Source organism: Chaetomium globosum, genomic scaffold, assembly GCF_000143365.1.
Source record: "Chaetomium globosum CBS 148.51 scaffold_4 genomic scaffold, whole genome shotgun sequence".
Taxonomy (NCBI): domain Eukaryota; kingdom Fungi; phylum Ascomycota; class Sordariomycetes; order Sordariales; family Chaetomiaceae; genus Chaetomium; species Chaetomium globosum.
Window position 1 is genome coordinate 4,197,625 of NT_165979.1, and position 18,696 is coordinate 4,216,320.

The 18,696-nt window shown below is 54.6% G+C and overlaps 8 protein-coding genes across 8 annotated transcripts in view; 5 read left to right on the top strand and 3 right to left on the bottom strand.

Annotated features, from left to right (window-relative positions):
- Positions 1 to 399: 399 nt before the first annotated feature.
- CHGG_05084 (uncharacterized protein) lies at positions 400 to 1,896 on the top strand (the record flags this gene model as incomplete). Its single annotated transcript, XM_001224297.1, has 4 exons — positions 400 to 601; positions 756 to 1,127; positions 1,417 to 1,466; positions 1,582 to 1,896. The coding sequence occupies 4 exons, from the start codon at positions 400 to 402 to the stop codon at positions 1,894 to 1,896; spliced, it is 939 nt and encodes a 312-aa protein (XP_001224298.1).
- A 1,442-nt stretch (positions 1,897 to 3,338) lies between these two features.
- Positions 3,339 to 5,270, top strand: CHGG_05085 (uncharacterized protein; the record flags this gene model as incomplete). Its single annotated transcript, XM_001224298.1, has 1 exon — positions 3,339 to 5,270. The coding sequence occupies one exon, from the start codon at positions 3,339 to 3,341 to the stop codon at positions 5,268 to 5,270; it is 1,932 nt and encodes a 643-aa protein (XP_001224299.1).
- A 598-nt stretch (positions 5,271 to 5,868) lies between these two features.
- CHGG_05086 (uncharacterized protein) lies at positions 5,869 to 8,137 on the top strand (the record flags this gene model as incomplete). Its single annotated transcript, XM_001224299.1, has 4 exons — positions 5,869 to 5,910; positions 5,990 to 7,036; positions 7,267 to 7,573; positions 7,641 to 8,137. 4 exons carry the CDS (start codon positions 5,869 to 5,871, stop codon positions 8,135 to 8,137), a joined length of 1,893 nt encoding a protein of 630 aa, XP_001224300.1.
- Positions 8,138 to 8,567: 430 nt separating this feature from the next.
- On the bottom strand, positions 8,568 to 9,815 carry CHGG_05087 (uncharacterized protein; the record flags this gene model as incomplete). Its single annotated transcript, XM_001224300.1, has 3 exons — positions 8,568 to 9,024; positions 9,106 to 9,491; positions 9,555 to 9,815. The coding sequence occupies 3 exons, from the start codon at positions 9,813 to 9,815 to the stop codon at positions 8,568 to 8,570; spliced, it is 1,104 nt and encodes a 367-aa protein (XP_001224301.1).
- Positions 9,816 to 11,888: 2,073 nt separating this feature from the next.
- Positions 11,889 to 12,700, top strand: CHGG_05088 (uncharacterized protein; the record flags this gene model as incomplete). Its single annotated transcript, XM_001224301.1, has 2 exons — positions 11,889 to 12,021; positions 12,117 to 12,700. 2 exons carry the CDS (start codon positions 11,889 to 11,891, stop codon positions 12,698 to 12,700), a joined length of 717 nt encoding a protein of 238 aa, XP_001224302.1.
- A 2,267-nt stretch (positions 12,701 to 14,967) lies between these two features.
- On the top strand, positions 14,968 to 15,648 carry CHGG_05089 (uncharacterized protein; the record flags this gene model as incomplete). The annotated part of the gene is made up of 1 exon (XM_001224302.1): positions 14,968 to 15,648. One exon carries the CDS (start codon positions 14,968 to 14,970, stop codon positions 15,646 to 15,648), a length of 681 nt encoding a protein of 226 aa, XP_001224303.1.
- A 245-nt stretch (positions 15,649 to 15,893) lies between these two features.
- CHGG_05090 (uncharacterized protein) lies at positions 15,894 to 16,943 on the bottom strand (the record flags this gene model as incomplete). Its single annotated transcript, XM_001224303.1, has 3 exons — positions 15,894 to 16,187; positions 16,247 to 16,405; positions 16,461 to 16,943. 3 exons carry the CDS (start codon positions 16,941 to 16,943, stop codon positions 15,894 to 15,896), a joined length of 936 nt encoding a protein of 311 aa, XP_001224304.1.
- A 937-nt stretch (positions 16,944 to 17,880) lies between these two features.
- Positions 17,881 to 18,696, bottom strand: part of CHGG_05091 (uncharacterized protein) — a gene marked incomplete at both ends in the record, with an annotated part of 4,668 nt that continues 3,852 nt past the window's right edge. The window contains 2 exons of the mRNA XM_001224304.1: positions 17,881 to 18,341; positions 18,439 to 18,570. Of these exons, the coding sequence (XP_001224305.1) occupies positions 17,881 to 18,341; positions 18,439 to 18,570 (593 nt within the window). The remainder of the gene's footprint in view (positions 18,342 to 18,438; positions 18,571 to 18,696) is intronic.

An 18,696-nucleotide genomic window follows, 5' to 3' on the forward strand; every position in this document is an offset into this window, starting at 1 on the left:
GTGTGCGCGAGGAGTAGGGCCACGGGATAATTCATACGCCATACCTTCGGTTTCAGCCTGGCGTTCTCTTTCCATGATTAGAAGAAAGCCCCGTGTGCGTGCCAAGCCGGACACCACGCCGCAGGTTATGTCCGGGCGTACTTAAATGCTTAAACCCCGAGTAACGCCGTCCAGACTTTAAAAACTAAATACTCTCCGAGGACTAGGCATTAAAAGCTGACGTGCCTTTTTTTCGATTAATGTATACATTTGGAACCGTAGTGCATTTACTTTTCAACACTCGAGTATTCAACAGTCAGAAGACCACCAGACACCTCACAACTGACCCATTGAACCCATCCCACCCCTTCTACCTACCTCCTCCTACCCTAGCTACCTAGACCAGCTAACGTCGACAAAATGCATCTCATTTTGACTGGTGCCACGGGCCTGGTGGGCACTGCCGTCCTCGACGCTATGATCCGAACCAAGGACATCACCAAAATCTCCGTGCTCAGTAGACGGCCTGTCAAGTTCACCGATGACCGCATCAACGTCATCATCCACCAAGACTTTGCGTCGTACGATCATGCCCTACTTGAGAAACTTAAGGATGCCAAAGGTTGCGTATGGGCACTGGGAATCAGCCAGACGCAAGTTAACAAAGAGTATCTTTTCCTCCACCGAGAAATTCAAGTCCCGAGATCCTACCTGAAGCTGACACCTTATCCGTGTTAGGGATTACATCAAAATTACCAAAACCTACCCCCTCGCAGCTGCAGAAGCATTTCAATCTCTCCCCTCAAAAGCCGGGACCAAGGAACCCTTCCACTTTGTCTACGTCTCCGGCGACGGCGCAACCTTTACCCCAGGACGCCTGACCCCAATTTTCGGACGCGTCAAAGGCGAGGCTGAGCTTGCACTGGCCGAAATGCAAAAGTCGAACCCTTCCTCGCTCAGGGCATCCACCGTTCGTCCTTCGTTTGTCGACTGGACCGGCCATGAGGAGATCAAGCCTTTTCTACCAGAGATTGGTATGCTCAAGAGTGCTGCGGGGAGCATCCTGTCGCCGATGATGAAGTATGTGGGGAAAAGTAGATGGAGCCCAACCGCACCGTTGGGCAAGTTCTTGACGGGGATGGCCATGGGTATGTGGGATGATGCTTTGGATGGGGAGGGTGTACAGAAGTTGCCCGGTGGGTTTACGGTTGTGGACAACCCAGGGTTCAGGAGGGTAATGGGCTTGGATGTTGCGAATAATTGAGCCGTGGTTTGAGTAGCAGGGGGCCTTAAGTTATAAATATTTCAATCTTCGCTGGCGTGTATAGTATTGTCATGATATCCCTCCTCTATCTTTTGTCTTCTATTATCATATTAGGTACCCACATATTCAGGACGTCTTACCCTCGTCGACAGCTAGCTACCTACCTTCGCTAGCTCACCCCAAAACGCGCCACCACTCATCGTCTCATGGTGTCGTTGTTCCCGTACTACCCCTGAAGTATGAGTGTTATACGAGTCGCATGCTGAACGGCACTATTGCTGATATGGACTGGGTAAAGCATCAGCATGTCTGAACCATCGCCCAACACTGCTGAACAGGTGATTTGCGACAATGCGTGGTTCACTATAATATCGAGCCCCAACAAAAACGCCTTATTTGACGTTCTTTTCCCTCTCAAGGAGGAGTTCGACAGTAACTTTTTTGACAGTTCACCGACCATCGGACCGGGGTTCATGGAGATTTTTGAGTCGAAAACACCGCCAAGTATCGACAATCTCAGGCGTTTGCAACTCTCGAGGGAACGAAGGAAACGTAGGGCATATACCTTCTTGTGCTCGAGAAAGAAGGCTGCCGCCCTCGGCCATATTTCGGTCCCGGAACCGATAGCGAGAGAGGACTTAGCCGCCGAATGAAAGAATATTTCAAGGACCGCTGCACCACGCTTCCTTTATATGTCAAGATGTCACTTGAGGAGGGGTTCGAGATTATTCACCTCGGGCTTACATTCCTAATCCCCAAACCACCCGTTGGTGATGTTCCTTGGTTTCGTGCCGTTGTATGTGCCGTTGAGGCATCATTCATATACATGTTTTGGGCGGTGTGATCCGTTGAGGACGATCGATATACCTATGCGATGGAACATCTCTGCCCGTAGGGATGGGGTGGGATGGGCTACTTTCCGACAACCCGACCAAAGACAGCATCGGTTCGATGAATTACTTCCGCGAGGAGTTCTGGAAGCCAAGGCTATGGATGGAGAGGTTGGAGAAAAGGAGAAAGTTAGGTAAGGTAGACAAGGAAAAGGGTCGCAGGTATAAGGCCAACCCGAAAACTCACGCTCAGATGAAAAGAAAACACGAAGCCGAGTACAATGGTCGACCAGAGATTAAACAACGCGAGAAGGGGTACAAGGAACGACCGGAAGCCGGGGCCCGGAGAAAGGTGCTTTGGCTCGGCCAGAGTACAAGGCGAAGAGGAGGGAGCATGCCGCTCAACTAGACAACAAGGCTCAACAAAAGGAGTACTAGGCTCTCCTAGAGGTTCAGGCCAAGAAGAAGTACAATGCTCGTGCGGATGTTCGGGCTCGGCAGAAGGGGTACCGGGCTCAACCAGAGTTCAATGTATATGATGTTTTCAGCACACATGGTGGACGTGGGCACTCTCTAGCTAAACAGGCGATCTCCAAGTGGAGGCGCCGCCGAAACCTTTGACTAGAGAACGAAAAGAAAGCCGTTCGAAAGCCCAAAGTTTGCTTTTTATTTGACCCGGTTTCTTTTATTTCCATTATTTGCTAGGCTTTCTTTTCTCTTTCTTTTCTTCTTCTTTTCTTCTTCTTTTTCTTTTCTTAATTTCTTACTCCCCTTTCGAGTTCGGCTTTTTTTGGTCGGCCCCATCCTCTTCCGCGGTTTGGATCCTATGGACCCCGAGACCCCTCAAGAAACAACCCCTGTCTGCGGCATGACCCCCCTGTCTTAGGAAAGGCTCAGCTCAGGGATCGGGGACGTGTGTGGGCCAGGAATCTGCCCAATGGGGTGGGTGTCGATCATGTCTCACTTGGGGAGTTCGCGTTACGCTAACCTGCCACGAGCCTGCAAGCCAACCAAGATTATGGAAACTGGTGCTGCCCAGTTGTTGGCGATCTTGGCCGCTTTGACAACATACCCTAAAATGAGCGTCCCGATTTCGACTCTCCGGGTCGCCGGGTTACTGTGGAGGACAGAGGTTCGGACCGAGACCGAAGTCCGGGGTTGTCTCCAAAGTCAGATCGTCTCCTTTTATTCAACTGGATCGCCTTGGTCACACTCCAGAGGTTCCTTGCCTGTACCGGTTCATCAACGTCTCCTTGTCAACCACCATGTTCTTCGGTAGGCTTCTCGGCCTCGGTGCCGCGTACGTGGCCCTGGTCCGAGCCGTTGACCTCACGGGTTACGAGTACGTTGTCGTCGGTTCTGGTCCTGGTGGTGGTCCTCTTGCCGCACGCCTGGCGTTGGCCGGGCACAAGACCTTGCTCATTGAAGCCGGCGACGACCAAGGGGCAAACATCAACTACACGGTGCCCGCATACCACGCCCGCGTCTCCGAGGATGAGCATTTGTCATGGAACTTCTTTGTCCGCCACTACGCCGATGATGCTCGACAAGCGCGCGACTGGAAGACCAGCTACGACACACCCGACGGTGGCGTCTACACGGGCCTCAACCCGCCTCCTGGGTCGAAGATGAAAGGCGTGCTTTATCCTCGCACAGGCTCGATGGGCGGCTGCAGTAGCCACAATGCAATGGTTAGCGTCTATCCGCAGCGGTCCGACTTCGAGTATATGGCTACCCTGACCGGGGACAGTTCGTGGTCGCCCGACAACATGCGCAAGTACTTCCAGCGGCTGGAGAAGAAGCAGTATCTCCCCGGCCTGCCCAAGGGCCACGGCAAGGACGGCTGGCTCACCACGGAGTTGACCCCCCTTACCGTCCCGCTCAAGGACCCGCAACTCCTCGCTACCATCACCGGCGGCGCCTTTGCCCTCGGTGATCTCACCAACCAAGTCATCAACATCGGCACGCTGCTGGCGGGCGACCTCAACGCCGACAGCGAGCGTCGCGACCACAACCCACACTACTACCAGATCCCCATCGCCACCAACAACGGCGCCCGCACCGGCGCCCGCGAGTTCATCGTCTCGGTCCGCGACGCCCGCAACAAGGACGGCAGCAAGAAGTATCCGCTGGACGTCCGGCTCAACTGCCACGTCACGCGCGTCGTGTTCGACACCACGGTGTCCCCGCCGCGCGCCACGGGGGTCGAGTTCCTCGACGGCGCCCACCTCTACCGCGCCAGCCCGCTCAGCCGATCCGCGCGGGCCGGCACCCCGGGGTCAGCCACGGCCTCGCGCGAGGTCATCGTCTCGGGCGGCACCTACAACTCCCCGCAGATCCTCCAGCTCTCGGGGGTCGGCCCGGCCGCCGAGCTCGCCCGCTTCGGCATCCCCCTCGTGGCCGACCTCCCCGGCGTCGGCACCAACCTCCAAGACCACTACGAGACCGCCGTGACTGCCAAGGTCCCCAAGGACTGGCCCGCGCTGAAGGGGTGCACCTTCCAGTTCAACAACACCCACGACGCCTGCCTCGACCGCTGGCAGAACCCCGTGCTTGGCGACCGCGGCACGTACGCGTCGGCGGGCCTCTCCGTGGCCATGCTCCACAAGTCGAGCGCCAGCGCGGACGGCAGCTTCGACACCTTCGTCTTCGGCGGGCCCGTCAACTTCGCGGGCTATTACCCAGGCTACAGCTACGATGCCAGTGCTGAGCATAATTGGTGGACATGGGCTGTCCTCAAATCACACCCCCGCAATACTGCTGGCAGCGTGACGCTGCGATCGGCCGATCCACTCGACCCGCCCGACGTGCTGTACAACTACTTCGACACGGGCAGCGGGGACGCCGGCGCGGACCTGCAGGCCATGTACGAGGCGATCGAGCTGGCGCGGCGGGCGCTGCGCCGCCAGCCGGTGCGCACCAACGAGGTGCTGCCGGGGGCCGAGTTCAACACGCAGGAGGAGGTCGAGCAGTATGTCAAGGATGGCGCGTGGGGCCACCATGCCAGCTCGACGTGCCCGATTGGGGTAGATGGGGATCCGATGGCCGTGTTGGACAGCCAGTTCCGCGTGCGTGGGGTGCAGGGGCTGAGGGTGGTGGATGCGTCTGTGTTTCCGAGGATTCCGGGGACTTTCACGGCTGTGTCGACGTACATGGTGGCTGAGAAGGCGGCGGATGATATCTTGAGCGCGGTGTGAGATGTGGGATAGGCGTTGTCGAGGTGGTCTTAGTCGAGGTGGTTTTCGTCGAGGTGATCTTGGTTGTACATGATAATGTTTACCGGGTAATTATTATTAGTATTCTATTCAGCGTTCCTAACAATTCAAGTTTTTCAAGTCAGTCAATTCAAGTCAAGGTGTATTCAATTCAAGCTGGCCAGCCAGTCAAATTGAATTGAATTGAATAAATTTGGGTATTAGTAATAATAGGACTCCACTTAACTAGTTAGTTATCTAGATTAGGTGTAGTTATGCAACCCCTGGCCAAAAGTCCGCCGAAGTCTGCCAAAGTCTTGCATGGTTAGGCCTAGCACCAACATCATCAAGATGGCCGACCTGGACGACCGCTTTTCAGATGATTTGTCGTCGGCCTCGAGCCTGACACCTAGTCAGTCGGGTAGTCAGACTTCTGGCTCGTTCACAAATTTACCACACGCCGGCGGCGACGCGTTTTCCACTCTACAGCGAGCTCGAAGCGTAAAGGAGCAACTCGAGGTTTCGACAAAACCGACCTTCCTGCCGAAGTCAGTCAGTTACCGAAGATTTGGATGTACGGCAAGCCATACATCAAGACAAAATGGCTACACAAGAAGCGAAAGAGGTGGTCAAAAGTGGATGGGTATGGCGAAAGATACGTCAAGCTCGATAGGGACGATAGCAGCCTTGGAGAGTACTGGCTTTGCAATCTCTGTTTGCAGCAGGGCAGGACCTCGCTATATGCCACACCGAACGGCGCTACAACGGCTCCTAGATCCCACCTTCAGAAGAGCCACCATTCGCTGATCGGTATTGGGAGCTCTGATGGAGGCAGTGGAGCTAGCGATTCTGAGCCTAGTCCTCGCCGTCAGAAGACCCTTGAAGAGAGCCTAAGGAAGACGCTTGTGACCAGAGCGACAGGGCAGCTTTTCAAGGATACGTTACTTGGTTGGCTAGCCGGCGCAAATATTCCGTTCTCCGGAATCGAACACCCTCTTTTTCGCCAGCTCCTCTACCTCATGAATAAGGATCTTCTACAGGAGGTCCTGCCTCAGAGCGGCGACACCATCAGGGCGTGGATGAAAGCGGAGTTCGAGGCTGAGAAAGAGCTCCTAAAAGATGAGCTTGCAAGGTCACCATATAAGAAGCACCTAGCCTTCGATCTCTGGACCTCTCCAAATCAGTACGCTCTCCTCGGCATTACCGTCCACTTCGTCGATCAATCACAACAGCTTCAATTCCGCCTCCTAGCGCTGAAACGCGTATTTGGGAGCCATGGGGGTGAAAATATCGGTCTAGTCCTACAGGACGTAATCAAGGATTTCGGGCTTTCTGAGGCTGTTGGTTACCTAACCGCTGATAATGCAGATTCGGGTGATCTGGCTATAAGAGAGCTATTTCAGGCCCTTCTTCCCCAAAACGACTCGGTCTCGGTCTCGAGCATCGCGTGCCAACGCCGAATTCGCTGTGTCAATCACGAACTAAACCTCTGTGCGACTGGCTTCCTCGATGGTACATTCAAGGAGGCAATTAAGAAGCTCCCTCCTGGATCAGAGGAGCGTGAACTCCTTCAAGAAGAAAACGACTTCCTCGAAAACTGGCGTCAATCAGGCTCAATCAACAAGCTTCATAACCTAATGGGTTGGATCAGGAGAGGCGCACAACGAACGGAGCAGTTTCTTCAGCTTACATGTGGTGAGCTGACAGAAGAAGAACTCCTCGAATTCGGCCAGGTCTTGTGGGATACTCGTGAGCTTGGCGGCTTGATGGTGAAACAGGACAATGTCGCTAGATGGAATTCGTTTTTCGAGTCTGCAAAGAGGGCATTGCAACTGAAAGATCCGATTGAGATTTTTCAGAGGAGGATGGTCAACGAGAGGGACCCAAAGAAGCGCCTCCCTGAAGAATACCTCCTCAGAGACGATGACTAGTCTTTCCTCGGTATCGCCGTTGACGTACTTGAGCCAGTCTTTCGCCTTACGAAAAGATTTGAGGATAGGGCGCCTCGAATCGCCGAGGTAGCAGCATCTTTGCAGTACTTACTCGATCACTTTCGTCAGCAGCGAAGCATTTACATCGACGATATCGTGAATCCTGCGATAAACGGCCCCGAGTTCGCTGGCACTACAATCTTCGTTGGGCATCAGCTACCGGCGTTGCAGCCGATCGCGCCGCCCAGTCCAAGATCTTCTCTGACCGACCGCAACGGGAGCGGCGCCAGCCTGCGAGATACAGAGACGGCGCAAACGACGCGGAAATAGCGGAAAATGACAATTCAGCTGCCTTTTCCGACCGAGAAAACCTTCGTGCGTTAAGGGCTAGTTAGTCTTGCTGTTGCCATCTACAAGATTGATAAATACATCGCCACTCCAGAGGACTCTCCTGCTTATTGGGCAGCGATGATCCTGCATCCTGGTCTTAAGAAGCGATGGATTGAGAAGCAACTCTCTGAAGAATACGCTCAGCGGATCATTCAAGGCTTCACGAAGTTCTTTGACGAAGAGTATAACAAACAGGGCTCTCCAGTCCCCCGACAGTCGGTTCAGACTCGACCGAACTACCTCATCGGCGAAGACTTCTACGATAAGCCTGAGGATTTCCTATTGAAGGATGAGCTTACTGAATACTTTTCTATGTCATTATTGCCTGTGGAGGACCCCCTGGAATGGTGGCGCCAGCACCAGACTTCATTGCCGAAGCTTGCAAAGATGGCGTTCGATATCCTGTCAATACCGGCCACTTCTTGTGAGGTGAAGAGAGTATTCAGCCAATCGAAGTTGACGGTATCGACACAGAGATGTCGATTGATGGACCAGACAGTTGAGCTGCTCGTTTGCTTGAAGTATTGGCTGTCAAAACGGGGGTCTTGAAGCAGGGTGGTTGCTTGACTAGAATTTACCATAACAAGGAGTCACTTGTATTCTAGCAAATTGAATAGACTTGATTCTGATCAATTCAATTCAATCTCAATTCAAGTCTTGCCCTCTATTCTCAATTCAATTCAGTTCCAGACCTGAATTGACTTGAATTGACTTGTTCGGAACGCTGATTCTATTAGCTAGACTAAGCAATGGATCAGTTAAATCCTAACGTAGGGCCCGCGCTCTTTCATACCTAGGTGTCCATTCGTGCTTGGAGGCTCGCTCGTATATACCAAGAATTGCGAAGCGATGACATACGAAATATATAAAAGAAAGAGACGTCTTAATTCCTAACACGCTAGAACTATTAGGTCGACATAAGGGCAGCCGGACCAACCTATAAGTGGCAGGCTCAGCGGCCTTCCCGTCGATTCCCCCTTTACCCATGCCGCGAGTGGGAACTCCTCTCCGACTCCTTGGACGGTTTCCCGTCGGATCCCGACGGTACCCTAAGCAGTTCCTGGCTCGTGTTGTAGCACTCCGCAGAATACTCCCCGATGACAGGCTGCAATTTGAGCCCTGCCTGGTCGTACTGGTTGTGGGAAGACGTCCTCGCCTCGGTCCGGCGTGTGAAAGACCTCTTGACGGCAATCGACCCCGTCGGCATGGGCATGCTGTTGCCGTACCCCGATTGAGGCAGCGAAGGGCGGGAGCCGATTCCCAACTTGAACCCGATGATTTTGACAAGAGGCTGTAGGGTGGCGAGGCCGGCTGCTGTGATGGCTAGGCACTGCTCGATCGTGGACCAGATGGCGACGTCGACAGTGTCGTACAAGAAGTCGTCGCTGGAGATGAGATGGACGTAGGGCAGGCGAATAACCACGGCGGCACTGGCACTGTAATTCAAATCTTGTGAGCGAACAACGGACGGCCCTTGGCGTCGCGGGGGGGTCGGCCACCAAAGGTGCGCCACTTACATGCAACCGAGGCCCATCAGCACGCACAGAGCTAGCTTGGTCTTGCGCTTCATGTTGAGGTGGGATAGAATCCAGGCGGGCATCAGGGCAAAGGTGAAGTCGGTGATGATATTGATGACGCTGAACAGCATGACCAGGGCAATGATGATACGATCAGGGATGCAGGTGCCTGTTTGGCTATACTTGTCCCAGAAGTAGCTGACCGGCCAGCATTGGAAGATACCGGCGAAGAAGAAGACCAGGCAGCTGACGATAGTCAACACCAAGGCTATGGCGAGAATGAGCTTTTGCACGCGTTCGACGATGACGCGGCGGAAAAAGAAGGTAATGGATATCTTGGTCAACGCCATAGTGACAGCGTAGGTCGGATAGCAGCAATACCACCACTGGGAGTCAACCCGTATGTCAGCACACGGCGATCGATCATCTCGTTGACAGCGTTGCCTTACCTTTTTGGCCTCTGCGTAGGCTTCTTTGCTCAGGTCTTCCACATGGTAGCCCGTCCCGTTGGCGAGGCCAGCGAGGGAGAAGGAGCAATAGAAAGCAAAGCAGACTGAGGCAGCGACCATCAGCCAGTCGTCAGCCCCAAAAGCTTTGAGCAGCCGGATGCGGACAAAACATCGAAGGGCCGTTACTGTCGTGGCCAGGATCAAGGCGGCGATGTTGACAGCGGTAAGTGGCAAGGCCCGGTTTTCGGGAGAGGACGCCATGTTGAATCTGTCCGCTATTGAACCGTTTGAGAGGCTCAAGTCAAGCTTGAGCCGGTCGAGAGGGCTCAATGCCTAGCCGGTTAGGTAGTTGATGCCAAGGGTCACCAAGCCTTCAAAACCGGCCCGAGAGAACTGGGGACGGCGTCATGGGCTTTTAAGTCGGCCAGGTCTTATGTATCTCAACAGGACCGGGGAGCTGAATCTTCCATTTTTATTTTGAAGTATCAGAGATGGCGGAAGGAAAGCCGTGGAGTGTGGGTTCCCCAACGATGTTGCAGACCAGATTACTACCCCTGAGAGTGGGGTGTAAACATGGTCCAGCCGAGGCGCCGGGCCCGCCTCCAGTTCCACGGTCCATTGGCGAGCTGTATCCCCTTCAGCAGGCTTCACAAAAAGATCGGCTTTGGCCCGGAGAAAGGCCGTACCTGGTTAGGGCCATGCGATAGATGGTCTAGTCCGGGTTCCAAGAGGGCGGACCCCTCGTTTCACCGCCCCCCATTTCTGTACAGGGCGTAGCACCCAGGGGCTAGGGCTTGGTATCGCCACGGCAGTTGATAAAGAGAGAGGCTTTTGTGCTTGGCCCAGCAGATGCTGGCGTTTGAGTTGTGATGTTCAACTACTTAGTTAGACTGGCTCGAGACCAGCTCAAGACCGGTTCAACACTGGCTCCCATTGGGCCGATTGGACCAGTCTCTTGAGGTCTAATTTGACAGTTTCTACACTGCCTAGACAGGTAATTTCATCCAGGCAATTAGTTTGTCTGTTGCGGGCTTCCACAGATATCAAACCAGAGATGAAGCTGTAATTGTTGCTCACCCTGTCTTGCAAGGATCAAAAAGGTTTGTTAGCGGCCGCACTAGCTGGCGCGCAACGTCAGGTTCGTGTCTTGCTCCGCAGGAAATTGCCGATCTGCGAGTGCCCAGGCTTGCCATGATGAGACTCGCCATGTGCTTTGTGGGGCAACTCGTTTCTTTTAACCCGATGCAGGCAATGGAGAAGGCTCTTCTGGAATCTCCTTTCCCACGAGATGATTGCCCGATACGTGTTGGGGCAAGATGCAAACATTCCCTGAGATCGGCTCAGTTGCCGGTGGCGTGCTCCGCGACAAGGCGAGTTTTCAATTTTGGTTTTTGGTTTTTTGATCCGAGTTTTCGATCAGGGGATGCAGCTTCCAAGATTTTTGCGTCACACTGTCTGTGTGGCCGGAAACAATTACCGGATTTGGCACGGTAACATCCGTGAGTGTGTCTTGCTTACCCGAGGAATGCCGGAGTCCCACCTAGAAAGTAACGGCGGAATTTGCAAGCTTGAGCTTGATTGATTCTTCGTACTTGTCAAAAGTCTGGGGGAAATCCACCGAAATTCACCTGGCACAATTCTTCAGCTTTGCAAGCGGAACAATGTCTGTCTCACTCGTGTCATGACATGCGTGTACAACTGGGTCCGGACTGTCATGTACTGACTGCGTACTTGGAGGGCTAAAGGGGCTTGGCATTCACGTGGCATTCTGCTAGTACCCTAACCCTAGAGAAGTGCCCAAGATGATGAAACCGGCTGGGCGACTGATTTGGTTGCATGATGCATTTGAAGCGTCATATGAGGCGTCAATGATCGGTCCAAGCTTCGCCTAACACCCCTCAACCTCTCAAGGAAGACACACACACACACACACACACACACACACACACACACACACATACATACACACACACACACACATACACACAGTAGAAAAATATGGCGTCAACGGCAGATTCCCAAAACGATGAAAAGCCTGGCAGTACTTGAGTACCACGGGGCGGCATCGAAAAGAATCTCGTCCTCCACGACTCTGTTGCGATCCCAGCTATTTCCTCGCGCGTCGGAGATGCCGAACTGGCTCATCCAAGTTGTGTCGGCCAGCATCAACCCCCGGCCGACTACAAGGGCACCCGAGCTAGGGCGTGGTCGCCCGCGCTGTGATCCCGCACACCCGCAACCCCGGGAAGTGGACTTTTTGCGGTCGTGTGGTGCAGACTACTCGAACCGTCGACGACTTTTGCTTATCGGGGACTTGGGTGTTTGGGCGCATCGATGTTGCAGCAGCATGGGTACCACCGGCCCGAATACATTCGTGGGGCCCCTACCAAAGCATGCGCCCTTGTTCCCGAGGGTGTGAGTCTGGACGATGCCGCCGCGGTGGGGGTCGCAGGCATTACCGCGTACCGTAGGTTTCCGCCCGGGTATTTTGTAGCTGCATTGATATGGCGTGGAGAAGCGGACCATGATGAGCATCGTACATGTAGGCTTACAACAAATCAGAGACCATTGCTCCTAACGTCAAGCCGGGCGACAAGGTCCTCATCAACGGCGGGTCAGGCGGCACTGGCACCTTTGGCATACAAATCGCGAAAGCCCTGGGCTGTCACGTCACCGTAACCTGCTCACCCGGCAAAGCTGACCTCTGTCGCTCGCTTGGAGCCGACGAGATCATCGACTACACCTCTACCGACGTCTCGCAGGCTCTCAAGGCCAAGGGCCAGGTATTTTCTCTGGTCGTTGACAATGCTGGGCTGCCTGCGACTTTGTACAAGGCCGCCGACAACTTCCTCGTGCCAAGTGGCAGGTTCGTCCAAGTCGGTGGGCCGCTCAACTTCAGCGCTATCAAGACGGTGGCATCGAGGCTGCTTGTACCGTCCTTCTTGGGCGGCGGGAGGCGCAAGTACGTCATTTTCAACATCGGCCATAGCCGGGACGATCTGAAGCAGTTGGGGCAGTGGATAGCAGACAAGAAGATCAGGGTCGTCGTTGAGCAGACCTACGAGTTGGAGGATTTGCCCAAGGCGTTTGAGAAACTGAAAACGGGTAGGAACGCAGGGAAGCTGGTGATTCATGTCGGGAAGTGAGCGAATTTTCAATTGAACTAGGCGTGGGAGTTGAGGAGCAATGGACTTTGAGGTAGGTAGTTTGCTTATACTGTATTTTAAGTGTCAGGCTGATCCTCGAGGCTTAACTGACCGAACCCTCCAACTCCACCCGGGTAAGCCTCATGCCTACAGGCGGTTGTAATTTTAAAGCTAGCAAGAGTTGGGAGCCACTCAAGTTGCACGCACGTGGCGGACCTGGTTGGGCTCATTTTGTTGTAATACATACAAGACATGGGACAACAAGCTTGTGTTTAGCGGGACCAGGTACAAACCGTGTGCTTCAAAAGGGCACAAGATAAAACCGAAACAAGTGACATCCACGTCCCACAATATGAACAACTCGGTGGTAATTAGTTGCCGAGAGTCGACAATGCAACCATATAAGCCAGGGCAAAGGCTGTCAACACGGTGCAAGGGGACTATTGAACCTCGACCTCTACCAACAAGCTGGAAATCAAACAGCATGGACGACCCCCCTCCACCCTATTTTTTGCAATCCCCTCCCACACCTGTCGCCAACCCCACAAACTCTTCTGACGAGGCCCCAGAGACTGTTTACGCAGATTTCTGGCCAGACCTACGAAAATATATTGAGTCCAATGGCAGGTCTGAGTCAGGGGAATGGCCCCGGACTGCTGTTTGCGGCCTTTGCCTCAACGCCGAACTGGATATCTTGGGACTGTCGCCGTCTTCTAAAGCCACGTCTAGCATCAAACCCGCCGTGATTACTATCTGCGGCCACATGGCCTGTCGTCCTTGTATCGACAGCTGGTATCAAGCTCGTTGCAGCGAAGATAAACCGCCCACATGCCCGTTCTGCAGACACGAGATGCGCTTCCACGACTGCGCACATAGAATCCTGGGGTTCCGTATACCAACAAACAACGAAATTTACAGCGGGGTTTCCAGTCTTAATTCCTACCTTAGCGATGTTCCTCTTACATTGCCAGAAGGGGGAAAAAGTCCCGGCAGATGTAATGATTGTGATGGTGGTATTGTAGTAAAGAAAAACTCTGTGCGGACATGGAGCTACATTTGGGGCGCCCAGCAGACCCCCCCCCCAAAACCATGATGACGAGAAAGGATCATCAGGAGCATCCGAGCTGGGGAGCGCAATGCGATCGTTTATACTAATGAGTGCCTGCCCCATGGTCATAAACTTTAGCAAATACTTCAAATACAGATGATGGATTAGGATGCCGTACCCCTTAACAAAGTGAAATGTACAAGGAGACCGGACACTAGACCCTCTTGATATCGGCCATTTAACAGCGATTTGCCCTCTTACATAAATAAAATGTGTTACTTCACCAATGTTTTCACGGGTGCAGCCCAACGTGTGGGGTGGCAGACCGAAGGGCTGACACTGCCACACTTGGCCATGGATTTGGACTGAGTTCATGTTGGCAAGTGCCAGCAAACAGTGCGGTGAGCCTGCAAGGCAGATCGGATGGGAAATGGCCTGGGGGACTTCTGGATAACTGTACGTTGGTTGGTATCGACATTCCCGTGATCTTGTCGGTATGCACCAGCCCGGCTCCATGCATGCCCTGCGGCGAAGGACCCAAACTGTCGGGTCCATATCATTCCAGGGTTAATCTCCTTTGGTCTCCTGGTTGTGGAACTCACGATGTCACTAACATAAGTACCTCTTTGTGGTCGGTTGGGCTAGTTGGGAGGCGGGGCTGGGGGGTCACTGGCAAACTGCCAGGCCACTTCAACTGGCCAGTCATTGAGGTTGGTTAAACAGGTGATAGACCAGACAAACATCATTTCGATGATTCAGTAAATGCCCAACACCCGACATCAGCAGGCGCAGCAAGTGTCATTTTTCTTATCACCCTTTCTCGTTGCCTTGATCAAGCGCCTCCACAACACCTCCACAGCTCTTGTTAACCCCCTCATTCCAGACCATGACTCGTGAACTAGATCAAGGGAAATCATTATCTCTTCTGTTGGGTTATTACCCCATAAGCTACATGTAGCTATGGGTAGTTACCCATAGTATGACGAACCACGAACAAGAGAAATATTTGATCTCGACAGTAGTCGTTGAACAAAGAGCAGGAACAATGAACCCGACTCGTAATTAAAAAACACTACTCAACCATGAATCCCCCAACAACTCGATTTTTAATATTACCAAAAGACTGGAGTCAACCTTGAAACATTCTGGCTCAACCACTCGATAATCCTCGATAGCTTCCTGTCCCCCACACGACCCCTGACGTCAAACAACACCCAACATGTCCTCCGCGTCCCCCCCCTTCGACTTCCCACGCCTCTTCCCAACCGGCCACACCGACGAGCGCGAGCCGAACCCCCCCAACCCCCCAACCGACCACCGACCACCCAAGAAAACCCGCCCCCTAGCCGCCTCCCCCCAGCCAGCCGACTTCTACTGGCAGTACAAATGCGCCATCTGCCACGCGCCCATCGCCCAGGCAGACGGCGCCGACTTCATCGGCCACGCGCCCTGCCTGCACCGGGGGACGTGCCCGCGGTCGAGCTGCATCCGCGCGTACTACGGCGGCAGCCGTCAGTGGGCGCTCCCGTACGAAAGAGGCAGCAGCAGCAGCAAGCCGCTATTCTGCCAGGCGGCGGGGTGCGGCGGGCGGATTGAAGCGTGGTGCTATGTGAAGGCGGTGGCGTCGCCGCGGAGGGGCCGCGTGGTGGCGCTGCCACAGGGGGATCCGAAGGTGGAGAAGGCGGAGAGGAAGGCGAGGATGAGGGAGTGGGAGAGGGAGAGGGAGGTGAAGGAGAGGGGGGAGCGGAGGGAGAGGAAGGAGAAGGAGAAGCGAGAGAAGGAGAACCGGCGGCCGTTGATTGAGGATAGGGTGGATTTTTTTCTGGGGACCGCTCTCCTTTGCGGTGCGGTCTGCTGCTGTTCTCCTTTGATATGCTTCAGGGGGGTGCTTGATCAGTAATAGGTGGTGGGGAGTACCACTTCGGGCATTAGATCGGTAGCCAGGGCGGTGCCGCTGGCTACGGAACCAAATCACAGTATAGATAATAGTACTTACGTTGGCTATGAATTGACATGAGCCTAAATCGACATGACGAGGTCCCTGAATCCCTGTAGATGCCTGCATCCTATGCTAACATTGGGCTGGTTTCCTCGGCCCTTTATGAGACAGCGTTTGTCGCCAGCTTGAACTAAATCTTGACTTCCTCACAGCCCAAAGTACTTCATGTCGTCACTGCCGCGCATCGGCACCGAGTGTCCCACACCCTGCGCGTAGACACCCACCAGCTGTCCGTCGCCCCAGGTGTAGGTGGTATAGCGTGACTGGGGGGTGTTGGCCTGCGTGCTGTCGGGCTTGGTGTAGTCGTAGCCGAACACGCCGCACCACTGCTTGATGGTCTCGTTGTAGTTGTTGGCGTTGAGCGTGGTGTCGGCTGACCCGTGGTAGATCTGCATCTTGGGGCGAGCGCCGTCGTAGCCGGGGTACATGTCGGTGACCATCTTCAGGGAATGTTAGCCTGATGCTGCTAAATGTTGGTGGATGTCTAGCTGCTGCTCACCTTGGCCCACACCTCGGGGGTTCCACGGGCCTGGCCGTTGGCGCACGAGTTGTTCCACGCGGCCGCGCCGCCAGACTGGCTCAAGAAGCAGCCAGCCGCAACGCCCGAGTAGGCGATACCCGCGGCAAACATCTCGGGGTAGGTAGCAGCCATGACGTTCTAAGTCGAAATATTAGCCAAGTGAATCAACCTCGCGACTGAAGCTGAAACTCACCGTCATCATGGCACCAGACGAGGAGCCGGTGACAAAGACCTTGCTGGCATCGCCACTGTACTTGTTGAGCGTGTAGTTGACCATGTTGGCGATCGAGTTGCTATTGCCGCCGCCGTTATGGCTGAGCGTCGCCCGGGACGACACATCCCAGCAGGTGCCGCTGTATGGGGATTCGGGGTAGATGACGATAAAGCCCTTTTGGTCGGCAAGCTGAGCGTAGGGAGAGCCGCTGTAGTAAGCCTGGGCAGTGCCGGTGCAGTAGTGGATTGCCACAACAACAGGCGGGTTCGTCGCCAGCCGGCTGGGTACGTAGATGTACATCTTGGCACCCGATGGGTTGGACCCGAAGTTGCTGACCTGGGTGAGAGCGGCTTGGGCGCGTTTCAAGGGCGCAGTAGGCTCCATCAGCTCGTCAAAGACAGGGTGGGCTATAGCGCTGCCCACGAGGGCGAGCGCAGCCGAAAGCTGGCCAAGAAACTTCATGGTGGACTGCAAGAGAATTACCTGTTCGTGAGCTGGCCTTGAGATGCTGCGAAAGGGTAATCGCCTTGAAGCCCGACCCGAGCTCGAACATCGGGAATAGCAATATATATGTCTGGACGGTGTGGTCGGGTGGACCATATCTAACCCCGGACCGACCCCGCGACGATCATATCGATATATACTTCCCTTCACCCGCTACCACGCTGTCGGTGGCGGCTATCTTACCTGCTGGACGTCTTCACAGCTAAGGAGAGTTTCCGGATATCCAATCGGGAGACGGAGGGATCTAACCAGGTTATTACCCGGACTGAGCCCCTGAGTGCTGTACCCCGGACTGTGGCTCCAGCGAATGGGGACGGCAGGGGAGGAGGGATTCGGCACTTGGGATTTATCATCCTTTGTAGTTGGGGCGCTTCACCGTTTCCCCCTTGCTCTTCCCGCGTAGCTGGCGAGTCTTCAGCGTTGCGTAGCCCAATTTCGCCATGTTTGAGAATAGCCGTTTCCCGAGGGATCGGCTGGTGGGGATACGCGGGCGTAGCTTGAACGCGGTATTGGCATTGGGGCGCATAGGGTGCGCTAGGGGGCCGGGATCAAGGTAGCGTTTGGTGAAGATCCCGCAATCAAGCATTCCCCGCTCAGATCCTAATATGGGTGAATCGACAAGGAGGTCCTCACTCCGCGGCTCGGAGATTTCTTTTGCATCTGCGTCATACACAGCAGTCAGGTCCGAATGCCGGGCATTGCAAATCCACAAATCACGAGCTTGACTTGGAGCCGCGGTGAAACAGTAACAAGGTGGAAGAACTGCTGGCCTGCTCCTCTATTTCGTATGCACATGAGACCAACACAATGCCGCCTGCAATAGCCGAATAAGAAGAGAGCGTAAATAAGTGCCCCTGCCAAGATTGAAACACAAACACACCACCTCCCGCAGCCCTTATTCTTGGTCACTCCCCGTGATTTCCCGCTCCTCAACCACAACAACAGGCACTGACTTGAACACCTCCTCCCGAGAGTCCAACTGAAATTCTAATCTCGCCTTCTCAACAACCTCATTGCCCTTCCGTAACCTCGCTCGCCAACCCTCAACCCACATCCACGCCAGCCTCGCCTCGCCAACAGCTTCGGTATATATTGGCGGTTGCCGAGCACCCGTATCACTAGCCTCCCGTCCCGGGCCAAAAGCAGGCTTTGCGCGTAACCTGATTGCGTCCTCCGTTTCTCCTTTCTCTGGTCCCTTCACCACCTCCTTCTCCGCATCATCCACAGAACCCTCCTCGCCTACCGAGGCCGGGGCGGTGACCGAGTGGACACCGAGTCGATCAAAGTTGCTCTCCAGCACCGTAACCCCTTGCTCGTGGCTATCACCGGTAGCCGCAGCCAGAGCTGTAGTCGGAGCTGTAGCCGGAGCCATAGCGGGGGTTGGAGCTGGGGCTGGGGCTGGAGCTGGAGCCGCAGCCAGGGACTGTAGCCGTAGCCGCAGCCTTAGCCTTACCTTTAGCCTCCATAGCATCATCATCATTCTTCTCCTCCTCCCGCCGCCGCTCATCCTCCCTCCCCGGACTCGGACTCGGCACAAACGCAATAACCACCCTCTCCCCCTCCTCCGCACTCTCCCCATCCGCCTCTGTACTCCAACCAGACCAACCCCCCTCACTCCCCCTCCGCGCATAACTCCACCCCCTGCTATGCCTGTCCAGGTACTTTGGGGCTTGGCGGAGGGGCGGTAGGGGGGAAAAAAATGTGAGATGGT